Source organism: Rhinatrema bivittatum, chromosome 2 (genome assembly GCF_901001135.1).
Source record: "Rhinatrema bivittatum chromosome 2, aRhiBiv1.1, whole genome shotgun sequence".
Classification (NCBI taxonomy): Eukaryota; Metazoa; Chordata; class Amphibia; order Gymnophiona; family Rhinatrematidae; genus Rhinatrema; species Rhinatrema bivittatum.
In genome coordinates, this window is record NC_042616.1 from 423,359,564 (window position 1) to 423,385,154 (window position 25,591).

Sequence of the window (25,591 nt, forward strand, 5' to 3'; positions counted from 1 at the left end):
CAGAAGGCAATCCGGCTGGTGCCTTTCTCTCAAAAGGAAAACAACTTCTATTCCCAATACTTCCTCATCCCCCAAAAATCGGGAGGACTACGCCCCATCTTAGATCTCCGAGCTCTAAACAAACATCTCGCAAAAGAAAAATTCAAGATGACTTCTCTCAAAACAGTACTCCCCTTTTCTGCAAACAAACGATTGGATGTGCTCGCTAGATCTAAAGGAAGCATACACCCACATTCCAATTCACAAGGAATGTTGGCGTTGCCTCTGTTTTCAAGTGGCGAATCACCACTGCCAATACAAAGTACTCCCTTTTGGTCTCTCCTCTGCCCCACGAGTTTTCACAAAATGTCTAGTTGCTGTTGTGGCAAACAAGGAATAAACATATCCCCTTACTTGGACGATTGGCTCATTGTATCTTCCAATGCAAAACTCCTACAACAGCAAGTGGAATGTACACTCCTTTGTCTACAAAGCTTGGGTTGGGTAGTAAATTCCGAAAAGTCCCAACTCCATCCCTCCCAAACCATTCAATTCATAGGAGCAGTTATTCAAACCCCACTATCCAGAGCTTTTCTCCCTCTGGACAGAATCAAGACTTTACAATCCCTTTCTCAGAATCTTCTACACCGAAAGGTAGTTCCTGCACGACACATAATGGTACTCTTGGGGCATATGGCCACAGCAATTCATATAGTCCAAAATACTCGTCTCCATATTCGACGTCTCCAATGGGGTCTAAAATCTCAATGGAACCAGCTGACACAGCAGATGTCTCACAAAGTACGAGTTATGCAGGCCATGAAGAAAGACATAAAATGGTGGCTTTGTCTGTCCATCTTAAATGAAGGAAGCCCATTTCAGGATCCCTCTCATCAGTTAATACTCACAACGGATGCTTCAACAAAGGGACAGGGTGCCCATCTCTTGCATCTAGAGACTCAAGGCCTTTGGTCAGAAACCGAACAGTATCTCCAAATAAATCTGGAACTCAGAGCAATAAGAAACTCTCTATTAGCATTCCAGTCATGGATACAAGGGAAATCAGTAATGATTCATACCGACAATCAAGGGGCAATGTCCTTAACTCTTTGCAAAGAAGCAGTTCAAATATGGGAGTGGGCAGAACACAAGATCTTCCTACAGGCATCCTACCTTCCAGGTCTTGCGAACACAAGAGCGGATAAACTCAGCCGAGTTTTCCACCCACATGAGTGGTCACTCAAACGGAAGCAGACAAGATTTTCGTAATCTGGGGTACTCCAAAGATAGACCTCTTCACTTCAGAACAGAATCGGAAAGTAGAAATATTTTTCTCTCTTCTTCCCATTGCACACAGAACGTCGCAGGATGTTTTCCTGATTCCGTGGGGGAAGGGTCTTCTATACGCATTTCCTCCCATTCAACTAATCTCATGCACAATCCAGAAATGTATTGTGGACGGAGCAGATCTAATCCTAATAGCTCCAGCATGGCCAAGGCAACCATGGTATGCTTTTCTTCTTCGTCTTTCAGTCACTCCTCCAATACAACTACCCAAGAACCCATTTCTCCTTTCATAGGATGGAGGGAGTCTGATCCACGCCATGCAGTCCTCCCTTCATCTGATGGCGTGGAAATTGAACAGCAAATATTGAGCTCCCTGAATCTCTCACCAAACATAGTGGACGTTCTCATAGCATCACGAAAACCTTCCACCAGGAAAAATTGTCCTTTCAAATGGAAAAAGTACTCGAAAAGGTGCGCCCTAAAGGGACTCTACCCCCTTTCTTGTCCTCCTGAGTCGCTATTAACTTATCTCCTTCATTTATCCCTTTCAGGCCTGGCAGTGACGTCCATAAGAGTTCTCCTTGGTGCTATTGCAGCTTATCACCTCTCGGATAAGGGCTGCTCCATCTCATCCCATCCTTTGATTTCCAAATTCATGAAGGGGTTGCTTCGTCTGAACCCACCTTTTAAAAAAAAAACGAGTAGTTCCTTGGGATATTAATATAGTTCTCGAGGCGTTGATGTATCCACCTTTTGAACCCATGTCATCCTCTATGATAAAATTCTTAACCTGGAAGGTTCTTTTCCTAGTGGCCATTTCTTCTGCAAGAAGAATAAGTGAATTTCAGGCACTGGTAATCAATTTTCCATATCTTCAGTTTCACCATGATAAGGTGGTATTACGAACGCACCCTTCCTTTCTACCGAAGGTAGTATCTGCTTTTCACTTAAACAAAACAATCTCCCTACTGGTTTTTTGCCCAAAACCACATGCGGACGATCGTCAAAAACTTCTTCATACCTTGGACTGTGAAAGAGCCTTAGCCTATTACAAGAACAAGATTGACTCAGTCAGACATTCCTCCCAATTATTTGTCTCCTTCAACCCAAACAATCCCGGTCAACCGGTTTCAAAACAGATGCTTTCTAACTGGCTTACCGCCTGTATCCAATATTGCTATTCTACAAGGGCAATGCCTCTTGCAGGTCCAGTGAAAGCTCATCAAATTAGGGTGACTGCAGCTTCCATCGCGCATATTCGAGGAGTGCCAATCCAGGACATTTGCGGAGCAGCAACCTGGTCTTCCATTCATACATTTACATCACACTACTGTCTCGATCAGCAGTCTGCATAGGATTCTTCATTGGGATCTGCAATTCTAAGAACTGTTTCAAAGCATTGATTCCATAGGTTGCAAAAATAAAATAAAATAAAACGAATGTTTCTTACATTGTAATATCATCTTTGCAACCTATGAGCTTGAGACTCCCAATATGCATGGTTAAATGCCCTGCTTATCGACGGAAAAAAGCAAGTTTGCTTACCGTAAACGGTGTTTTCTGTAGATAGGGAATTTAGCCATGCATTCCCACCCACCTCCCTGGACAACCACCCATCCTAGCAACACCTAAACCAGCACTTAGCTTGGAAAACCAACTGAAGAGAAGCTCAAGGAGCACGGGAACCTGAGGTCATGCGCACTTCAAAGCTCTTTGAGCTAAGAGAGTAGCTCCACCTTTGTGACATCATGGATGACGTCACCCAGTATGCATGGCTAAATTCCCTGCTATCTACGGAAAACACCATTTACGGTAAGCAAACTTGCTTTTTTTTGTTTGTTTTAAATATTGGGTGGTATATATGACTGCTGTTTCAAAATATTTTTCTCTTGATTTCTCTTTACTGATTTTATTGTTTGATTTTTGAAGAATTGTAATGTTTGTTTTTTTTCCATTGTTGCACTGCATACAAAGTCTGGCCTTTATGGTTTACAGTTCAGTTTTTGTCTGCACATTTGTACTATTATTTTATGATCATTTTATTCTGTATTTGGTGAGGGTCTGTGTTCTGCATGTGTGTTTGAGGTTAAGTATTCTATAGAAGCTTGGTTTGTTCTGTTTTCTTAATAGGAGGTATATTGGTGTTTTAGGGCCTAGAGTAAAGTTTGCAGGGTCACCTTTTCATAGGGTTATAATGAGTGCTGGCTGTTAATGCTGATTTGGAATGGGAGATTTATTATATTGTAATTTAGTTGGCTCATGGCTTTGTGAAGACCAAGCCCACACCCAACATGCTTTACAATAGTCCTAATAACATATGTGTTCAAAGGGTCTTTTTGACTTTTATACAGGGTTTTCTGATTGACACCACAGTTGTGCATCTAAATATAATATACATGCTGTTGTGATATTTTTACTTCAGAACACTGTACTTTGGGGGGTTTTTTCTTGTAAAATCATAAATGCCTAATTTTAAATTGTATATGGAGAGGGCCATGATAAGGGGAAGGCTGGGCACAAAGCTTAGGGGAATTGGATTCGAACAGCAACCAGTGAGGGCCCTGACGTTTATGCTCTTGGGAAACAAGTATAGGGGTAACTTACTGATGCGGCGATAACTACCCTTAACCAATAAGCCTGATACTTTGATGCAACTCCAACATTGCTTTCTGCTTTAACAGCAAGGAATAATGGAAATTGGATTCAATCAGCAACCGAGGGCCCTGACTTTTATGGTCTAGGAAACTGATAAGCATGGGGATAACCTACTCAGTGCAGCAGATACTACCATATGCTTGCCTGGTAGACTGGATGGATGATTTGGTCCTTTCTGCCGTCATTTCTATGTTTCTAATACCCTTGACTTACCCTGATTAGTTAAAGAATACAAATTAAATGTTACAAAAAAAACAAATCAGAAAAGTTCGTACTGGCCCTGCAAGCAGCATCTTGTAATGACGTGCTGGTGGGGTTCCCATCCCTACCTAATGAAGAAACCGCACGCAATGGTGCTGTGCGGTGATACGCTGGCGGATGATGGGGGGGAGGAGAAGGGGGGGCCTCGCAGGGAAGACAACACTGAACACTTTGTGCAAAGAAGATGCGAATGCAAAATTTTAATAAATAAAAATTGGTGTAGCAAGGGTCCCAGGCACCAGAGGCCCTTGCTGTGCCTCTGTATCCAGCTAAACTTCAAGTGGCACACTGATGGAGTCAAATGGTTTCTCTCGGTGCTGGAAGCTAAAATATTTATCGAGGAAGTAGAGAGCAAGTGACAGTGATTTCCAAGAGTCAACAAGCTGAAGCTCTTTTTTTTACTTTTTTTTTTTTTTTTTACTTGTAGTCAGTCTGAATTGGAAGTCTGCAATTGAACAGGATAGTTTTTTTTTCTTCCTCTTACTTTTCTGTGATTGCAGTTAGAAGTAGGGATGCTTCATTGTATTGAGTGACTACATCTATGCCTGCATGGTATAACTGAGAGCTAATAGCTTACAAACCTGCAGTGTTGAGCGTTCAGACATATTAAAAAAAAAATTGCATCCAAACTGGACATGTTTTTTGAACATATGCACAATCACCTCTCCTGGGTGCTCGATGCAATAGGGATAAATTATGCGTCCCAGCGTGTCCATGGCTTTGGCCGCCCAGGAGATGTGTAAAACGGATGCCAAATTAATGGGCGACCGTCTTCCTAACCTGACCGTCAGCAAGATTATTTTTTTCATATTGCTTCCTGTGGTTCCTCCTACTTTCTATTGGGACGAGGAACCACAGAAAAGCAGTATATTATGCTTTTTTGTGGCTTTATGGGGCATTTTTCAGACATTACGTTTTCGCTGTTAAAATGTGCACATCAGGTGCACAGTGACTTTTTGCACCATTAACTACACACCTTTTGGACGCTCAAATACCCCTTTTGCATCAGGTTTTAGCTTAGAGCGTCCAAAATATGCATTCAAGTGTTCATTAATGTGTGCATTGGGCTCAGTGCACAATATTGCATCGGCCTGATTGTAAAGAAAAGTTCTTAGTATTATTTTATGTTAATTTGTAAGTCTTCTGTTTAAATGAGAAGGCTTGAGAGGAATATCTCACATGTTTTGTACACACAGTCTTGTTACAGAGGAGTAGAGGTTGCAGATAGGATTGCATGAAGGAGAGGAGGGAGGGGTCCTAAACACAGAACGTGATCTCCATTAAAGGGGTATATAAATGATAGAACATGAATGAGGAGAAGCTTTTTGGGGGGGGAGGGGAGTTTTTTGTGTAAACACAGAGGATCCTGTGGATAAGCTTGCTTATCCATTTCCAGGATATGGAAGAGTAGTAATCTTTTGGAAGACTTTCTAGTGTGAGCCCAGCCTGGGGGAGCCTCACATTTCCCAAAAAAAGTCAATTGGTGTTTTTTCTTTATTCTTTTTCTCATGGTATGGATGATAAATGATTCAGAATGTTAAGATAATGTCTTGAAATGTGTGTGGTATCAATTCAGCGATCAAGAGAACAAAGACATAGCTTTGAAAAAGAAAAGGGCAGCTCTGGTTTTATTGCAGGAGACCTATCTGAATGATAGAGAACATTAAGAATTGAAGAGATTGTGGGTCAGAGATGTTAAATATGCTTTGGCTACTGTCGTAAACCATCGGTACTGTGAAATATTTACATACTTAATTGTGATCATTTTTTGGAGAAATATACAAAATTCTTCCTTATTTAGAGGAAGTTTTGGTGTTAGGTAGAGATTTTAATTTAGTACACGATCCTGATCTGGACAGATCTCATCATATACAGGGGAATAGTGTTCAATCTGATAGGAGAATCTGTTTTTTTATAAGAACTGAATCTGGTAGATTCCTGGAGACTTATCCATCCTCTAGAGAGACTTTACTCAATTGTCTGGAGCACATGCCATTCACTCTAGGATTGATTATATTTTGGTCTCCAGGACCATATTTTCTCAGTTCACAGATGCAGAAATAGGTGATACTAAGTTGTCAGATCATGCCCTGATTTGGATTCATATGATGAGGGGATGGAGAGCATACAAATTGCTCTTGGAAATGTCCATATTTTTTGGCAGCAGACCCACAATTTAACAGATACATTAAATCTAAATGGCTTGAATATGAGCATCTTAATGACATTTATAAAGACCCCTTGCCATTTTAATATACAGCCAAGAAAGTTATAAGGGTGGAAATTATCCATATTTTTTTCATCTTTTTGCTATACAAGAGATTAACGGTTGCTAACTTTGGAAAGTCAGCTGAATAAAGCGAAATGGATGTTGGTAAGCTCCAAAATAAGGGAAAATAGAGAAAAGTATCTAGCCCTGTGTACAGCTTTACATTCATTAGTGCATCAGAAAATGGTAGAGTATTACCTATTACAAATTCCAGCTATATCAATATGGTAATAAAATGGGCAAAATGATGGCAAATCTGATTTAAATGAACTCTGGTCCAAGATTTATTGCTATACTTACATCTCATACGGGAATCTCTACTAATACCTATAGAGATTAGCAAAAATTTAGAGATTTATTTATTTATAAAATTTTATATACCGTCATTTAGAAGATTCCATGACAACGGTTTACAAATATCCATGGTAATAAACATAAGATCAGTAATAAACAATAAAAATTTTAAAAGACAAATATGAGCTACTATATTATACATAAAATCAATAGTAAAAAAACCACATAAAACAGGCTAATACTATATCAGGAATAAAATAAAATTCAAAGAAAATTTTATTTTCTTTGAATTGTGGAGAGAATGAGACGGGATTTAAGGAAGATGAAAGAGTGGTTGAAGATATGGCAGCTGACATTCAATGCCAAGAAGTGCAGAGTCATGCATATGGGGAGTGGAAATCCGAATGAACTGTATTCGATGGGGGGAGAAAGGCTGATGTGCATGGAGCAGGAGAGAGACCTTGGGGTGATGGTGTCTAATGATCTGAAGTCGGCGAAACAATGTGACAAGGCGATAGCTAAAGCCAGAAGAATGCTGGGCTGCATAGAGAGAGGAATATCGAGTAAGAAAAGGGAAGTGATTATCCCCTTGTACAGGTCCTTGGTGAGACCTCACCTGGAGTATTGTGTTCAGTTCTGGAGACCGTATCTCCGAAGAGACAGAGACAAGATGGAGGCGGTCCAGAGAAGGGCGACCAAAAAGGTGGAAGGTCTTCATCAAATGACTTATGAGGAGAGATTGAAGAATCTAAATATGTACACCCTGGAGGAAAGGAGGAGCAGAGGTGATATGATACAGACTTTCAGATACTTGAAAGGTTTTAATGATCCAAAGAAAACGACAAACCTTTTCCGTCGGAAAAAAATCAGCAGAACCAGGGGTCACGATTTGAAGCTCCAGGGAGGAAGATTCAGAACCGATGTCAGGAAGTATTTCTTCACGGAGAGGGTGGTGGATGCCTGGAATGCCCTTCCGGAGGAAGTGGTGAAGACCAGAACTGTGAAGGACTTCAAAGGGGCGTGGGATAAACACTGTGGATCCATAAAATCAAGAGGCCGTCAATAAAGAGTGGGTGGCTCGCCAGAATGACGGCTACTGCCTGGAGATAATACCCTTATTCAATAAATATACACATGGTTACTGTGACTCCAACATCGCTCTAAGCTACAACAGCAAGAGGAAATGTGGAAAAAAGGATTCACACTCACAAAGCAGGGAGTAGCTGGCTTGTTACGGCGGTTACTACCCCAAACCAAATAAGCCTGATACTTCACTTTCAATGCATATCCAGCAGAGCTCTCTGCTTCAACGGCAGGGGAGAAGAAAAACTGATACTTCACGCATATCCAGCATAGCTCTCTGCTTCAACGGCAGGGGAGAAGAAAAACTGATACTTCACGCATATCCAGCATAGCTCTCTGCTTCAACGGCAGGGGAGAAGAAAAACTGATACTTCACGCATATCCAGCATAGCTCCCTGCTTCAACGGCAGGGGAGAAGAAAAACTGATACTTCACGCATATCCAGCATAGCTATCTGCTTCAACGGCAGGGGAGAAGAAAAACTGATACTTCACGCATATCCAGCATAGCTCTCTGCTTCAACGGCAGGGGAGAAGAAAAACTGATACTTCACGCATATCCGGCATAGCTATCTGCTTCAACGGCAGGGGAGAAGAAAATCTGATACTTCACGCATATCCAGCATAGCTCTCTGCTTCAACGGCAGGGGAGAAGAAAAACTGATACTTCACGCATATCCAGCATAGCTCCCTGCTTCAACGGCAGGGGAGAAGAAAAAAGGATTCGCACTCACAAAGCGGGGAGTAGTGGCTTGATACGGCGGTTACTACCCCAAACCAAATAAGCCTGATACTTCACTTTCAATGCATTTCCAGCATAGCTCTCTGCTTTAACGGCAGGGGAGAAGAAAAACAACCAATAAGGGCTGAATAACATAGTCTGGGTAAAACAAATAAGCATGGGTGTAGCTTGCTTATTGCGGCGGTTACTTCCCCATCTACTCCTAACTAATCAAGCTTGATATTTCACTTGGATGCAGCTCCATCACTGCTCTCTACATTAATGGTGGGGGTGGAAGGGAAATAGAACCAAAGAGCTAAGAGAAACAGATAAGTATGAGAGAAAAAATGTGTGAAGCTTGCTGGGCAGACTGGATGGGCCGTTTGATGGTCTTCTGCCGTCAATTCTATGTTTCTATGAAAATGAAGAAAATAAAATCGACTAGCTATGACAACCGGTTCTGCTCATTGTAGGCTTTGCTAAAAAGCCAAGTTTTCAGGTCTTTTTTAAATGTATTTTTCATCTTGCTGCATTCTAAGATTTTCAGGTAATGCATTCCTGCGAGAGTGCTCTGGTTCTGACCTGCATTAGATGTGCTGATTTTACTGTCGGAATAGATAAAAGACCCTTATTACATGATCTGAGATTTCTTTGTAAGGAGTTATATTCATCAGAGGGTTGTAGTCTGGAGAAATGTAAAAAAAAAAAAATTTAGCTATGTGAATTTTCCTAAATTAACCGAGAAACATTTTGTGTGAAGGAAATTGCAGGGGTTATTCGAAGAGCTAAATCTTTGAAAGCTCCAGGATTTGATGGGTATAATGCTGAATTTTACCAGATCCTAATAGCTTGTGACAGTTCCACTTGTTTAGCATTTCAGGCTCTGCTGGACAAGGGGAATACCCATTTAAGGCAAATGAGGCACAAATTACAGTAATACATAAGCCAGGAAAAGATCCAGCCTCACCAGCTTCCTACTGTCTCTTAAATTTTGATCAAAACTTTTAGTTAAAATACTGGCTACAGGTTGGCAGTTATTTTACCTAAGATTTTTAAACCAGGTCAGGTTGGGTTTGTTCATAGACAATATAGGCATTTTCTGTTGACAGCTATGTCTGAGTAAGAATCAAAATCTCCCTTATTTGGCAGTTAGTTTTGATGCCAAAAAGGCATTTGACAGGGTCGAGTAGTAATATCTTTTCTATCTTCTGGATTATGTGGGATTGGTAGGATTATTTCAAGAAGCGGTAAAATTGTACAAAGATTCCAGAGTGCGTGTTATAGCCAGTGAATTTCAGTCTGAGATGTTCCCAATAAAGAGAGGCACTAGACAAGGCTGCCCTTTGTTGTGCTCTGTTCAGCTGAATAAAGAAATAATGGAGCTACAATTGGGTAATCAGGAATTTAAGTATGGGGCGCTTCTTGATGACATCTTAGTCTTTCATAGCAATACTGTAAATTCTCTGGAAGCCCTATTATAATTTCAAAATTTGGGGGAATTTTGTGGTTTTAAACTTAATACAGAAAAATCTGAAGCATTGGCATTTTTGATTGCTCTTAAAGAGCAATGTGGGGGGGAGGCGTATTTCCTTTGAAGTAAGCCCTTGAAAGTTTCAAATATCTGGGACTGCGGATATCAACAGACCTAGCACTATATGCTAATGTTTTATTACCAATTGAAAACTCTAAAGGGAAGCTTTGAGATTGTCAGTGTTTGCCTCTATCATTAGTGGGACGGATTAATGTTTTTAAAATGGTGTTATTCCCGAAAAGGCTTTACATACTTCAAAATTTGCCACTTCAGCTAAAGAGAAAAGATTTGGAAAGGTTAAATTCCTTACTCTTGACTTTCTTTTAGAGAGGAAAGAAACCACATATTCCGTTGACATGCCTAAAGAATGATTGAGCAGAGGAATGAATAGGGCTTTCAGACTTGGAAGTTTATACTTTGACATGCTTATTGATAATAATTAGGGACTGAGTGCATGATAAATCTGTATATGTTAATTTACTGGGAGACAGAGCACTAACAGCTCTTCTTGACTTGATGTATGTTTTGCATGTTCCTTATAGTAAATTACCAAGAAGGTGGTGTAAATGCATTTTGATTGCATCACTGAAATGGGCTTGGGTGCAATTGACCAGGTTACTTAAAAGGCCTTCATTTTGCTCCCAACAGTTGCCAATTGACTTGTGTTTTTCAATAAACAGTTTAAACATTAAAAAAAAAGAAAATTAGTTAACTAAAAGCAGATAGGCCTAAGATTTAAAAATGGCTTCAAAAAGATGGGTCTTTAGATGGGATTTAAACACTGAGAGAGGGAGCATGACATACCAGTTCAGGAAGACTATTCTAAGCAAATTGTTCAGCCAGGTGGAAAGCACAGAGTCTGGAACTGGCAGTAGAAGAAAAGGGCACAGATAGGAGGGACTTGTGCAATGAGCGAAGTGCATGAGGAGGGGTGTAGAGAAAGATAAGAGAGGAGAGAGAGTGAGGTGCTGCATAGTGAAGGAATTTGTAAGTGAGAAAGTGGAACTTGAACAGTGTGCAGGATTGGATTGGGAGTCAATGCAGTAACTTCAGAAGAGGGGTTATGTGAGCGTAGCAACTTAGGAAAAAATAAGTTGTGCAGCTGAATTTAGGACAGATTGCAGTGGAGAGAGATGGCTTGCCAGGAGACATGTGATAAACAGGTTGCAATATTCTAGTGGGAGGAGATGAGAAAGTGAATAAGGACTCTGATAGTATGTTCAGAAAGGAATGGTCATATTTTGGCAGTTTATAGAGAAAGAAACGGCATGTTTTAGTAGCGTTTTGAATATGCATAGAGGAGGAGAGAGAGGTTTCAAAGATGACTCCTAGGTTACGGGATGATGGAACTGAGAGGTTGACTGTTATCCACAGAGAAAGGAGGAAAAGAGGAGGTGGGCTTGGGGAAAAAGAAAAGGAGCTCTGTCTTAGCCATGTTGAATTTAAGGTGGGGCAGGATATCCAGGCAGCAATGTCAGACAAGCAGGTTAAATTTCTGGTGTTGAAGGGTAGATCTGTGAAGTCATCAACATAAAAATGGTATTGAAAGCCATGAGAGGAAATTGGAGCATTAAGGGAATTAGTATATAGTGAGAAGAGAAGAGGGCCCAGCACAGAACCCTAAGGCACACTAATAGATAGTGAAAAGGTAGTAGAGGAGGAACCACCAGACAAAACACTAAAAGCGCCATGGGAGAGGTATAAAGAGAACCAAGACAGGACAGAATCCCAAAATCCAAGCAAAGACAGTATCAAGGAGTGTAGGTGGTGATCAAGTGTCAAAAGCAGCAGACAGGTCCAGGAGAATGAGGACAGAGAAAAGACCTTTGCCTTTAGCATTTGGAAACTTTGGCAAGGGCTGTTACCTATTAAAAGTTCAACAAAGTTCCCTTGGAACTTTCAGAAGGCAAAATGGAATGAATGAACTAGAATACTAGATTGTACTGTGGTCACTATCCTTTCATGATGTATTCCAGTTGAGGAAGCATATCTCCAATTTCAAAAAGCAAACTTTAAAGCAACTTTTTTAGCTATCCCCCCTAGGTGCATTGTCTACTGTAGACTCCTTGCTTGGATGTAGAATGCCAGGCTCTCCTTAAACAGTACAAACCTTATGGCAACCTAGACATTGCAGACAACATGATGAACTGTCTTGATGCTGTCATGGAAAGATGGATTTTATTCATTCCAGGTGGAAATGCTAGAATTCAGACCATTACCTGGGTGCTGCTCTTCAGCTCCTGACACAAGCTCGACCTCTCATCTTGTCTAAAAGGGTTTCATTTCATAAGAACATAAGACCCCTCTGGAGAAACTTTTTTGTTGTGGGATCCATGACAAGTGGCACAAGTTCCAATGACAGAACAAGTACCATTTGATAGCCTTTCTCAATGGATGACAGTAATAAACTATATTAAGACAGGAACAGCAGCAGGTTGTGATATCTTAACCAGATTTCTTTAAACACCTTAGTTCAAAAGCACTGTTGTAACTATACATTGAGTTGGAGTGTAGAGGCTGCCCAGCAACTGGTGACATTCAAAGCTCATTGCCATACTCAGGCTGACCAAGAACCCTCATAACCCATTAAGCTATTGAACAAATTCACTGTTATCAGTCTACTATAAAGTGTTGGAGCTTCTGATTCATAGGCAATTTAGCCTAGGCCTAAAAATACTTGAGTAGATAGGCTTTCAGATGGGATAAGCACTTGCAATTAAGATGTAGCTAAGGCTGGAAATTATGAAAATGACTTCCAATATAATCTAAAAATAGGAGTGCTTTTTTTTTCTGGCCTTGTCTGCTGCTTATAGTACAGTTTGTCATAAAGGCTTTTTGCTTAAACTCTCAAAAATAGTACTTTATGGGTGTCACTACTGGGGCTTAGCAATCGGGGCTATCCCGAATGAAAGATGTATACCTGGAGATGCTAGGGCCATGGCGTAATAGTGGAGCCCAGGGGTTGGACAGAAGCCAGGAGAAAGGAAAGGAGCAGGAACACCAGAACTGGATAGCAAGGTAGGAACACTGGAACTAGATAGTGAGGCAAGAACACTGGAACAGAGTCAGGATCAGAAACCAGACAAACAGTTCTCCTTCAAGGCAGATGCCAAGACATTTGTTGGATGAGCAACTGTTTGCCTTCCAGGAGTGCCTTTATATATTGGTATCAATTTGGGGCACACCAAGTGCTGGTCGAATCAGACTGTTGCAGAGGTATATCTAGCTCTCAATAGTATAGAGGCTGAAAATGCCAGGGCGCCCTGGAGAGCCAGCAGCCTTGAGGCGAATTCACAGCCTGAAACTCCTAGGGGCATGATGTTAAACCTGGTTGAGCCTAATAATAGGATGGTAAGGGTCCATTAAGGACTTCCTTCAAGATTTAAAGAGCGACCATTTTTGGTAATACTTGCTTCTTCTAGAAACAGCAGGATTATCTGTCACCTCTCCTTCCTCCCAATTGGTGGTGGCATTGGCAGTGTTTGAGGAGGAGCTGGAGCACAGAGTCCAGCTGGCGGTGGAGTGGGTGCTGCAGGGTGCCACCCACACTTATACTGCTTCAGGAGAAACTTAGTGCTCATCTATGCATTACCAACCCAGCTGGCATCAGTTCCTGGTACAACATCGAGCGATCAGGTATGCGCTATGGGCTTTCAAAGATCGGCTGTCTAAGAAAGTTGTCCTGATCCAGACAACAGGCAGTCATGTGGTATGTCAACATGCAGTGAGGCACGGGATCCTACCTCTTGTCAGGAAGTGGTCCATATCTGGTCGTGGGCCATGTCCCACAGGATGGTGCTCAGGGCCATGCACCTGCCCAGGACAGAGAATGTGGTAGCAGACAGGCTGAGTCAAGCCTTCAGACCCCACGAGGTGTCCCTGGACCAGGGGGTAGTGAATTGGTTATTCCACCTCTGGGGGAGCCCAGACATAAATTTGTTCACATCCCCCTGCAACAGGAAGGTGCCTCGGTTCTACTCCCTATACAAGTCATACCGCAAATCAGCCTCGGATGCCCTTGCCCATCATTGGGTCAAGGATCTTCTGTATGTGTATCCTCCGATTCCCTTAGTGGTGAAGACTCTCTTGAAGTTTCGCAAGGATTGGGGGACTATGATCCTCATAGCCCCTTATTGGCTAAGACAGGACTGGTTTCCACTCCTACGGGAGTTGTCCATCTGGAAACCGATCAGTCTGGAGACTTCCCCAGATCTCATATGCAAAATCAGGGCAGGCTGCGGCATCCCAACCTCTATGCCCTGTCGCTCACAGCCTCAATGTTCTGAATGATGTTCTTCTGAAAGATCTGCAGCTGCTTGAAGTGGAGGAGGTTTTCCATGTGGTGTGAGCAGAAGGCCCTAGATCCATTCTAGATCAGCTCTGATCTAGAATGGATCAGAGCTGCTTCATTAACTTCACTTATCGGAGGCTGGCTTGAAAACCAACTCTGTCAGAGTTCGTCTGAGTGCAGTTGGCATTTACCACTATGGTGTAGAGCAGTGGTTCTCAACCCTGTCCTGGGGACCCCCCCAGCCAGTCGGGTTTTCAGGATATCCACAATGAATATGCATGAGAGAAAATTTGCATACCCTGCTTCCATAACATGCAAATTTTCTCTCATGCATATTCATTGTGGATATCCTGAAAACCCGACTGGCTGGGGGGGTCCCCAGGACAGGGTTGAGAACCACTGGTGTAGAGGGTACACCTATCTCTGTACAGCCTATAGTTGTATGTTTCATGCAGAGCCCACTTCAGTTGAAGCCTTCTCTAAGGCCTCTTGCTGTGTCTTGGGACCTCAGATTGGTATTTCCTTGCGTGTAGCCAGATGGACTAAAACCAGTGGGTTATGTGCTTATCTGCTGGCAGATGGGAGACGGAGTCAGATTTCAAGCTGATGTCATCCTGGGTACATATACCCCTGCACTGACATCACTTCCTCAGTATCACGCCGTCTCTTAGCAGATGCGGACACTATCCCATACACTAGCACAGTGTTAGGAAAATTGCAACAAGAAGAGAAATTTACTTTAAGAAGATCGAGCCCCGCTCTCCTGTGGTGATACCTAAGGGTCCCTCCCCCAGTTGAGAATTCCTGAGGTGATCTCCGATATCCCTCAGAGGTGTGCCCTGGTCCCGGCATGGACTTAGCCCCCAGAGTGGCTGAAAGGCAGCGGGTGCACATCTGAGAGTGGCGGTGAAGGTAAAACCTTCTCCCCCCGAAGCTGGAGACCGTCTGATACACAGGCAGTAAGTGCCGAGACCAGGTAAGAAGGAAACTTTTTAAATTCAGGTCTCCAGTCTCCAGAGCTTGGATCGCCGTACCGACTGCTTCCAGCGAGTTAAAAAGGGAGCACTGATCGGGTTGAGTAGGCTTGATTAGGCTAGGCCCCGATCCGGTGCAAGGGTCCACACACGTGGAGACCCTTAGCCATCTTACACACGGGGGGTCATCGGCACCATGTTCCCTTCCCCTTGGCGGTACGCGCAGGACAATCCGGCAGCGGTGCACACAACTCGGAGCCGCGTGCGCACACCGGAGTGCACTCCGTGCGCATATCTACAACCGCGCACAAATCCTCACTGTGCATATAAATACGGCCGTGCACAATTCTCGCGCGCAGTGAATCTAATTTGTGCGCCCAAGCATACATTCGATGGCACCAGCTTCCAAGAAGGCCAGAAGGCACTCTTTGTACAGCCTGCCATATAAGAGCTGTGCAGCCTGAATAGGAGTCCTAGCTGTGTCAGCTTTGTGAAGAAGCCCAGGGGGAGACCAAAGCCTGGTCCTTCACTGTCTGACTGATCTGGAACCACTACATACGATAGCTCCCCGTATCTATGCAACTTCGAGATGACTTCACCACAGGAGGGCGCCTCAGGGGCCCCCTACTCAGACTCCCCCTGGGACTTTCTCCTGGTTGGAATTTTTCCAGGGGCTGCAAGCCTTTGTAAAGGCGCAATCAGCCCCGGCTGCAACACAGGCTCAACCCTTGCTGGAAGCACAAAATCCTCCCGGCCTTACTTGAATGCCTCGCCTAACTAAGAGTCTCCCTGACAGTGACCCGGATACCTAGGATGATGACTGCTCCCTGGAAGAAGGAGAAATCCCTCCAGGCCTGGAACCATACCGAACATTGCTTCGTTTCTTCCACAAGGATGAATTACCAGCCCTTGTTTCCCAGACCCTGAAGACTCGGATTGTTCCAGGGACGGATCCCATGGCGGAACCAAAGAACCCCATCTTGGTGACCCTTCATAAAACCTCATGCTACTTCCCGATGATGGAAGCCACCCAGGACCTGATTGACCTGGATTGGGATGCTCTGGAGGCCAGCTTTAAAGGAGGTCGGGCCTTGGAAGCTTTGTACCCTCTGGAACCAGCGGCTAGGGAACGCCTGTGCTTTCCAAAAGTGGACGCCATGGTCTGCGCTTTCTCAAAGCGAATAACCATTCCTGTTGAGGGAGGGGCTGCATTGAAGGACACTCAGGACAGAAGTTTGGAATCCATCCTTAAACATGCCTTCGACGTAACAGCAATGACACTGCAGATTGCGCACTGGTGGCACGTTCCTGTTTGCTCCTCTCGAGAGAGGCAAATAACTCCGGAACATATACTGGCGAGACGATGGAACCTTGACAGATGCAAGCTCAGACCTAGTGCATACCTCAGCCAGAGGAGTAGCCTAGGTAGTGGCAGCCAGAAGATAGTTAAGGCTGCGAAATTGGTCTGCTGACGCAACCTCTAAAGTGAATCTCACAAGAATGCCCTTTAAAGGATCTCTCCTATTCGGAAGTGAACTAGAAAAGTTAGCCAGCAAGTGGGGCGAATCACCATTGCCCCGGCTTCCAGAAGACAGGGGTATAAGATCCCCTGCGCCCCTCACCCAGAAGAGCCAGGGACAGAGATTCTCAACGCTTTAGACCCTACAGGAACTCACAGTTCCAAGCACCCTGTCCTTCCGGAAGGCCCTAGTCATTTCAGAACAGACGGACCAAGAGAGGAACAGGCCCAGGGGCAGGCTCCAGCCCTGCCCCCCAATGAGAAGGGGCCGATCCATCCATAGGAAGAGGAAATAGGTCGACTTTCCCTTTTTTACCAAAGATGGGTCAAGATCACGTCGGACAAATGGGTGCTAAACATCATTCAAGAAGGCTACTCTATGGAGTTCCGCAGCATTCCTTGGGTCAAATTTATTATGTTACCCTGCCACTCCCATACCAAAAGACTGACAGTGGAAGCCACTCTAACAAGATTACTCAGCCTGAAGGCAATAATTCCGGTTCCTGCGCCCCCAACAAAATATGGGGCGCTATTCCATCTATTTTATCGTTCCCAAGAAGGAAGGGTCATTCAGCCCATCTTGGACCTCAAAAACGTCAAGAGTCATCTGCAGATAATACACTTCTGCATGGAGACCCTTCGCTCCGTAATAATGGCAGTACAACCAGGGGAGTTCCTAACCTCCTTGGACCTCTCCGAAGCCTACTCCACATTCCAGTCCATCAAGAGCACCAGCGTTTTCTACGCTTTGCGATACTGGGTCACCATTACCAGTTCCGAGCATTACTCGTCGGCCTGGCAACCACTCCCAGAACATTCTCCAAAATAATGGTGGGCGTGGGCGGCAACACTAAGGAAGGAAGGGATCTTGGTTCACCCTTACCTGGATGACTGGCTGATCAGGGCAAAGTCTTCGGAAGAGAGCCAGCAAGTGACCAGCAAAGTCAAGAACCTACTGGAGGAGCTCGGTTGAGTTGTGAACATGGGCAAAAGCAATCTGCAGCCCTCCCAATCTCTAGAGTACCTGGGGGCCCATTTCGACACCAAACAGAGCAAAGTCTTACTTCCTTGAGGAGAAGGAAGCTGATGGAGCAGTTACGACGATTGACCAATGCACCTCATAGTATCAATCCTGGAAGTCGTTCCATGGGAAAGGGCCCACATGCGACCGCTCCAGCGATCCTTGTTCTCACGATGGAACCCACTGTCCCAGGACTACTCAATTCGCCTCCAACGTCCAGCAGAGGTACGTTCTCAGTTTCAGTGGTGGCTACAGGAAGACCACCTAAGCAGAGGAGTAAACCTATCCCCACCGAACTGAATCTTGCTCACCATGGACGTGATGGTGGGGAGCCCACTGTTAGGCACTGACATCCCAGGGACAATGGAACGAGGAAGAGGTGGGATGGAACATAAACCGCCTGGAAGTGCGAGCGGTCAGACTAGCCTGCTTGCGATTCAGGCACAGACTCCAAGGCGAGTCCGTCAGAGTCATGTCGGACAACGCAACGACCATTGCCTACATCAACCGACAGGGAAGGAACCAAGATCCAGCAGGTGTCTCTAGAAATAGATCCCCTCATGGAGTGGGCGGAAATAAATCTACAAGGGATTGCGGCCTCCCACATCGCGGGAAAAGACAACATCTGTGCGGACTACCTCAATAAAGAAAGCCTAGACCTGGGGGAATGGTCGCTAGCGGACACAGCCTTCCAGCTGATAACAAATCAATGGGGTCTCCCGGCCATAGACCTACTAGCAACTTGTCGCAATGCCCGGGTCCCCAGATTCTTCAGCCACAGATGAGAACCACAGTCTCAGGGAATCGACACTCTCGTCCAGAACTGGCCAGAGGAAAGCCTCCTGTACGCCTTCCCACCCTGGGCAGGGTCATCCACAAGATAGAACACCATAGGGGACTAGTCCTACTAGTTGCCTGGGATTGGCCAAGAAGACCGTGGTATGCAGACATGTGAAGACTATTGGTGGGGAATCCTCTACGTCTACCGCCATACAGGGACCTTCTTCAGCAGGGACCAATCTCCCACGAAGACCCAGCTCGATTCTCTCTTACAGTATGGCCCTTGAGAAGACTAGCGTAAAGGACTACTCAAAAGCCGTGATTGACACTCTACTTTGGGCACGCAAGTTCTCCACATCTGTCTTATATACGGATCTAGAGAGTATTCGAAGCTTGGTGTGAAGACCGCGGTCTCCTCCCGAGGACAGCCAAGATTCCCACGATCCTAGAATTCCTACAGGACGGCATGCAGAAGGGGTTGTCCCTCAATTCCCTCAAGGTCCAAGTTGCAGCACTGGCCTGTTTCAGGTCCAAAGTGGACGGCATCAGACTATCAACTCATCCTGATGTGTCCCACTTCCTGAAAGGAGTCAAACAACTCCAACCACCACTAAAGAGGCCAGTGCCTCTTTGGAACCTCAACCTAGTACTAGACTTCCTAGCAGGGGAATCCTTCAGACCACAAGCGCCCTGTCTCTATGTCTCTTGACCTTAAAGACAGTGTTCTGGATCGCAATATGCTCAGCCCGGCGCATCTCCAAACTCCAAGCATTATCCTGTCTGGAACAGTTCCTCAGGTTCACCCCGGGCACCATAAAGCTACTATGGTACCATCCTTCCTTCCGAAAGTGGTTTCCCAGTTCCATATGAACCAGACCATATCCTTACCATCACCAGATGAGCACAGGGATTCGGAAGACTCATGCCTCCTCCGCCACCTGAATGTCTGCAGAATACTAGTCCGATACCTGAAGAGATCGGAATCCTTGCCCAAAACTGACCACCTGTTCGTTCTTCACAGTGGGAAGAAACTAGGGGAAGCGGCATAGCGGGCTACCATAGCCCGCTGGATGAAAGAAGTAATTAATGCTGCTTACATAGAGGCAGGAAAACCATTACCTCTACAGGTCAAGGCGCATTCTACAAGGGCCCAGGCAGTCTCCTGGGCTGAAACCAAGCTACTGTTGCCAGCCGAGATCTGTAGGGCAGCGACTTGGTCCTCCCTACACACCTTCTCCAGGTTTTACCGCCTGGATGTTCAGGCCAGGGAGGATACAGCCTTCGCAAGGGCAGCCCTAAGTGAGCCACAGGCAGCCACCCCACCTGATAGGGGAGTAGCTTTTGTACATCTCATTGGTCCTGAGTCCATCTGGCTACACGCCAGGAAATGGAGAAATTACTTACCTGATAATTTCATTTTCCTTAGTGTAGACAGATGGACTCAGCATCCCGCCCACGGCTGCTCCAGAAATCGAGAACCTCTGATATCAAATCTCAAGACTGAGCAAGTACAGGTAAGCCATGGCCTACCTCTAGTTCAAGACCCCCGCAGTTACCCAAGTGTCTGTGTTTATTGTTTGAGTGCACTGGCGGTCTCCAGTCCAAATTTTTATATATATACATAATCAGTTGAACCAGTTCAAGTTTAATCAGGTGTAATCAAGTATTAAACAACATATATCCACACTGGCTTTTCGAAGAGAATACTGAAGAGCTAAGCACGCTGCACGGGTATATATAGGCTGACGTCAGCTTTTGAAATCTGACTTCGTCTCCCATCTGCTATCAGGAGAGCACAATACCCATTGGTCCTGAGTCCATCTGTCTACACTACGGAAAACGAAATTATCAGGTAAGTAATTTCTCCAATTGCTATATTTTTAGTTCCTTATTTCATAATTTATGAAATTGTCTGTTCCTAATGATATGTTTAGTATATATTTTTCATTGGTGAGGTTCTAGAATTCTGAAGACAAGCAGGAACAACTGACTCAGGTGCTTTTTTTTTATTGGTCTTATCCTGCACAAAATAGAGAACATCATCTTGAGTTCTGTTAGAATTATAGTCAAATTCTATCAGAGATCATAGGACCTGAGTTCCATGTGCCCATATGAAGCAAAGCCTCTAATTTCTGACTGTATTGGCTAGTACCCTGAACCTCATGCAGCATAAACAACTGTTATATTATTTCCACAGCCCCTGTCCTCCAGGTAGCTGCAGAGAAGGAGGGTCAGGAGATGAGAGTAGAGCAATTAATTTCTGTTGAGCTGTTTCTGCTGTAACTTCACCTTCTCCCCTCCTGTCCATCCCTATGTCAACAAGCAACTTGGGAAAAACAAGAGTGGAGGAACTGGACAAGTAGCAGAGCAGTTGTTTTTTGCTCTGCTGTATTGGCTACAGCTTCCTGCCATTCCCTCCTGTCCCTTTGTAACAGTCTGGGCAATGAAGGGAGAGGCTGGAGTAGCTCTTTGGGATCTCAGGTCTCTGGATTCAGCTGAGGTCAGAATGGGGGAGGAAGAAGTAGGGACTCAAAGAGCTTTGGATTATCTCTGGAACAAAGAGGAGGCAAATGCTGAAAGGGGGTGAGATGAAGGCTTGAAGGGAGGGGGGCCGTACAAGAAGGGATAAAACATTTTGGATGGAAGTGAGGAAAGGTGAATTCTTGAGGGGTGGCAAAAGGTTGAATGTTGGAAGTGAGGGAGATTCAATGCTGAGGGAAGCAAGAGGAGGAATTAATGCTGGGAATCACAAATGGATGAATGGGGGAAGCACACGGAGGGATGAACTTAGTCTCCTCCATCTGCTTGAAGTAAGCATTGTAAACATGAGCTATTTGTCATGTCTTTCCTCCCAAGGTCTGTGATGCTACATGTTCTCCAGTACTTGTGAGAAGATCAGGGATTTGGTGGAGGTAGTGTGCCTGAGAGCCACATGGTGAGGGAAAATTATGAAAGTGTGTGTGTGGGGGGGGGGGGGGGGAGTGCAGAAGAGCCAGTGGAAATGGAGTGGGCATTTGAGAGAGTTGGATTTTTTTTTTTGTGTGGTTTGCATTATACTTTCACAAAATAAATATAGGGCCAGATTAACATTTTAGGAAAAAGTAGGGCAAAATCATTACTGAAAAACTGCACATCATTTATATTGCATTTATTTTTTTACAAGATGATTTAATTTCCTCTAACTTCAGGAAGAGAAAAGAATCCATAGAAAAACTTGTGCAAAAAGTACTGTGGGATGCATACATCAAAGTGCTAAATTCAAAAATTGTTCCATTGTGCATAGGTCCAAAATGTAAATCTGGGCCCCACAAGCTTACACTTTTTATAGCACAAAATATTGAAGACCACATATATCAGCTAAAATTGTAAAATATTTGATGTATAGGAAGTAAATAGGTTTTGAGTAATGTCTTTGGAATTGATATCCCTTTCCCTCAACGTCTTCAGGTGGCATCTGCTTATACTGTACTATAGACTTCACACAGTATCAAATTACAATACATGTAGTTACAGATTGCCAATCACTCACAGTAGTCTTTGTTTCTCCTTCCTTCCCACTTGCACTGTTGCTTCACTAACCACCACCTACTGATTGACTTAACTACTGCTTCAGCTGACTTTGCCTTTCTCCAATCAAGATGGGTGCCTTGGGGATGAGGCTCCCTGCTCTCCCTTCTCCCCTTCTCCCAGCTACAAGCTGTCTCCTTCTGGTTCCACACTATCCTCCATAGGCCTTGGGGCAATCGGCTCAGGGCTCAATCCCCAAAACTTCGCTGCTAGACAAGTAAGAAGGCTGTTTCTTCTTGGCTTCCTCTTATTCTTCACTCTTGTTTTTCAAAAATTGAATATTGAAGAAGCTAAGTCATTTAATCATCTGAAAACCCATGAAAATTTCTGAACTTCAGGAATATTATATCCAGTAATGAAATGGCTTTGTCAGCCTGTATGTTTTTTCTCTCTTTTTTTTAAGTGCATTTTCTTCTAGGAAAACAGGAATCAGTCACACATGTGGGTGATGTAATTTGACAGTACTAACATGGATCACCTCTCAGAGCTTTCTGAAAAAGCTTGGAATAACATTTCTGAGTATGTGTGGGATTTCCCCTACCATTACTGCCTCACAGAGCCCCTTCACAGCTATTTTTGTCTGGGATACATTTTCCCATTACATTTCCTCTTTTACCATAGAATTCAATTTTTCATGATTTGGTCTAAATCTTTTTTTTAACTCTTGTAATCCAGGTAGATTATTGTTTTTTGTAAGTGGGGGGTTTTTCACTATTTATTTATTTATAGAGTTTTATATACCGTCCAGTTTCGCCTTCACAATGGTTTGCAAAGTATCGATTCTCATGAATTGAACATTACCGATTATTAAACATTTGTTAAAATGACTATTCACTCGAACAATTAAGAAATCTTTCTTAGGGTCGTTTTAACATTTAGTCTCGTTTCTTCTAGTGAAGTCAATTTGGTGTTGCATCGTTGAGAGTTTGGTAAGCTTTTGTAAACAGCCAAGTTTTTAGCACTTTTTTGAAAATTTTTAAATTTTGTTGTGTTCTCAGATCTGTTGGGAGGGAGTTCCACAGTTCGGGGCTTCCTAGGGATATGGCTCTTTTCCTAGTTATGAGTTTGTGGTGAGTTGGTGGGATTTTTAGTAGGCCTTTGTTCGTTGATCGGAGATTTCTGTTTGGAGAGTGTAGTTTTATGGATGTGCTGAGCCAATTTGTTTGGTTTTCATATATTATTTTATAAATTATTGATATTTTGTATCCAACCCTGTATTTTATTGGGGGCCAGTGTAGAGAAATGAGGGTTGGAGTAATATGATCGAATTTTCTTGTTCCAGTGAGTATTCTGGCTGCTGTGTTTTGTAGGATTTGTAGCAGTCGTATGATGGTGAGGTAAGTGAACAGCAATGAGTTGCAGTAGTCTAGGTTGGAGAAGATGAGTAGTTGGAGTACTGTTCTGAAATCATTAGGTGAGAGGAATGGTTTTAGGTTTTGTAGTGTTAGGAGTTTGTTATATCCGTCTTTGTTTTTTGCAGAGATGTGATACTTGAAGGGAAAGCTCCTTATCGATAATGACTCCAAGGTTGCGTGTATGAGTGACAGGGGAGATTGCTATGTTATAATTCATTATGTTCAGAGATGGCATGTGAGTGGGATTGTTTTTTCTATCCAGCATGATTATTTCGGTCTTGTCGATGTTTAGGATGAGTCTTATGCTGCTACTACTACTTGACCCCCAAGTAGCCTAGTTCAGCAGCCCTGACCAGCTTTATTGTGTAAAATTTCATCTTTTCATGTTGCTTCATTTATTTTTTACTATGGCCAAGAAGTCCAGTGACTTCTGATTTTGCCGTTGCAGGCACATGGTGTTCAACATAGACCATTATAAAGTCTACATATGCTGCGTGGTGCTACAATAGATCTCTGGTTTTGGCATCTGCTGTAAGATATCACCCAGAATTATCAAGCTTTTGAGAGACTTAAGTTTCTTGACAGCATCTCCATGAAGATGGCACCAGAATCATCGGTTTTAAAGTATTCTGAAGCTGCACTAACCACTGACAATCATTTGGCAGTAAAGGAGCACACTTTGTTTTTGAAGCCAAAATTAAAATGCAGGTTCAGGAGCAGGAATCTTCCCACTCAGCTTATGAGAAGGGTTCCTCAGCGTCGAGCTTAGAATCTGAGAGAATTAGCATTGGACTAAGGTTCCAAAGCCTCTGCACTGATTTCCATCAGCACAGGAATTTAAAGGCAGGAAGATTGTAGTACATGCTATATTCCTCTCAAGTGGCTTTATCAGGAGGTGAGCTCAGCTTCCCATATTGAAACTCAGCCACAATGGTTTCCAGGGACCAAATCGGTATCACTGGCATATATCCCCTTTGGCCAGCCAGTAGAATCTGGCCTCTACAACTAAGAGCTCCCTAGTTTTGGCCACTGTAATCTTTTAGAGGGAACTGGACAAGAAAATTCTTAAGGCTCGCAGCCGGTACCTCAGACAGAGTTGCTGGCTCCAAGCATATCGGCATTATCCGTGTTGCTAACTGAACCAATCTTTCAGACCTTCGCCATAGCTCTGGGCAGTTTCGCATCAAAATTGATATCTTGTTATTGAGACTCTGCATTTGCACCATCTGCACTAAGACAAAGCCAGTCAGCTTTGTCCCAGTACTCAAGGAACTATCTCACAAGCCTATTGAGGCTATGGTTTGAGTGTTGTCATCTTAAACTGCAGCTCAAAATCTGAAGAGTCTTGGGATCCATCTAATGTGTCGATGGAATCTTATGCCCAAGATAAATATTCTTATGATCTCCCCTCAAACACCTATTCCTCCACAGTCAAAGGATAGATTTTCCCTGAGAACCTATCCTGCCCATTTTTCTTGCAGTGAAGCTGTTTCTTTTAATTTAGAGCTTAAGGATGAGCCCAGGGCACCAATCTTAGGCCTCAAATAATGAGTTGGTGGTAGTGCCCATCCACCAGCTTCTGCAAGATGTATGTAAGAGAATGTGGAAAAAACCCCTCAATGTGGTGTTTAGTTTGTTTGAATAATCACTATTTCTTACATTGGTAAAACAATATAAAAACAATTAAAACTAAATGTATAAATATAAAACAGAAATACTATTTATAAGAAAAATTGTCATACTGGGTCAGACCAAGGGTCCATCAATCCTACTAGCATCCTGTTTCCAACAGTGGCCAGTCCAGGCTTACAAGTACCTGGCAAGTACCCAGACACTAAGTAGATCCCATGCTTCTGATGCCAGTATAGCAGTGGCTATTCTCTAAGACAACTTGATTAATAGCTGTTAATGAGCTTCTCCTCCATGAACTTATCCAAACCTTTTTTAAACCCAGCTACACAAACTGCATTAATCACATCCTCTGGCAACAAATTCCAGAGCTTAA

General features: G+C 43.6%; 1 protein-coding gene across 1 annotated transcript in view; it reads left to right on the forward strand.

Annotated features, from left to right (window-relative positions):
• Nucleotides 1-25,591, forward strand: part of TNRC6B (trinucleotide repeat containing adaptor 6B) — an 877,462-nt gene that overhangs the window by 586,625 nt on the left and 265,246 nt on the right. Inside the window, exon 14 of the mRNA XM_029590231.1 lies at nucleotides 22,278-22,448. Coding sequence (XP_029446091.1) covers nucleotides 22,278-22,448 — 171 coding nt within the window. The remainder of the gene's footprint in view (nucleotides 1-22,277; nucleotides 22,449-25,591) is intronic.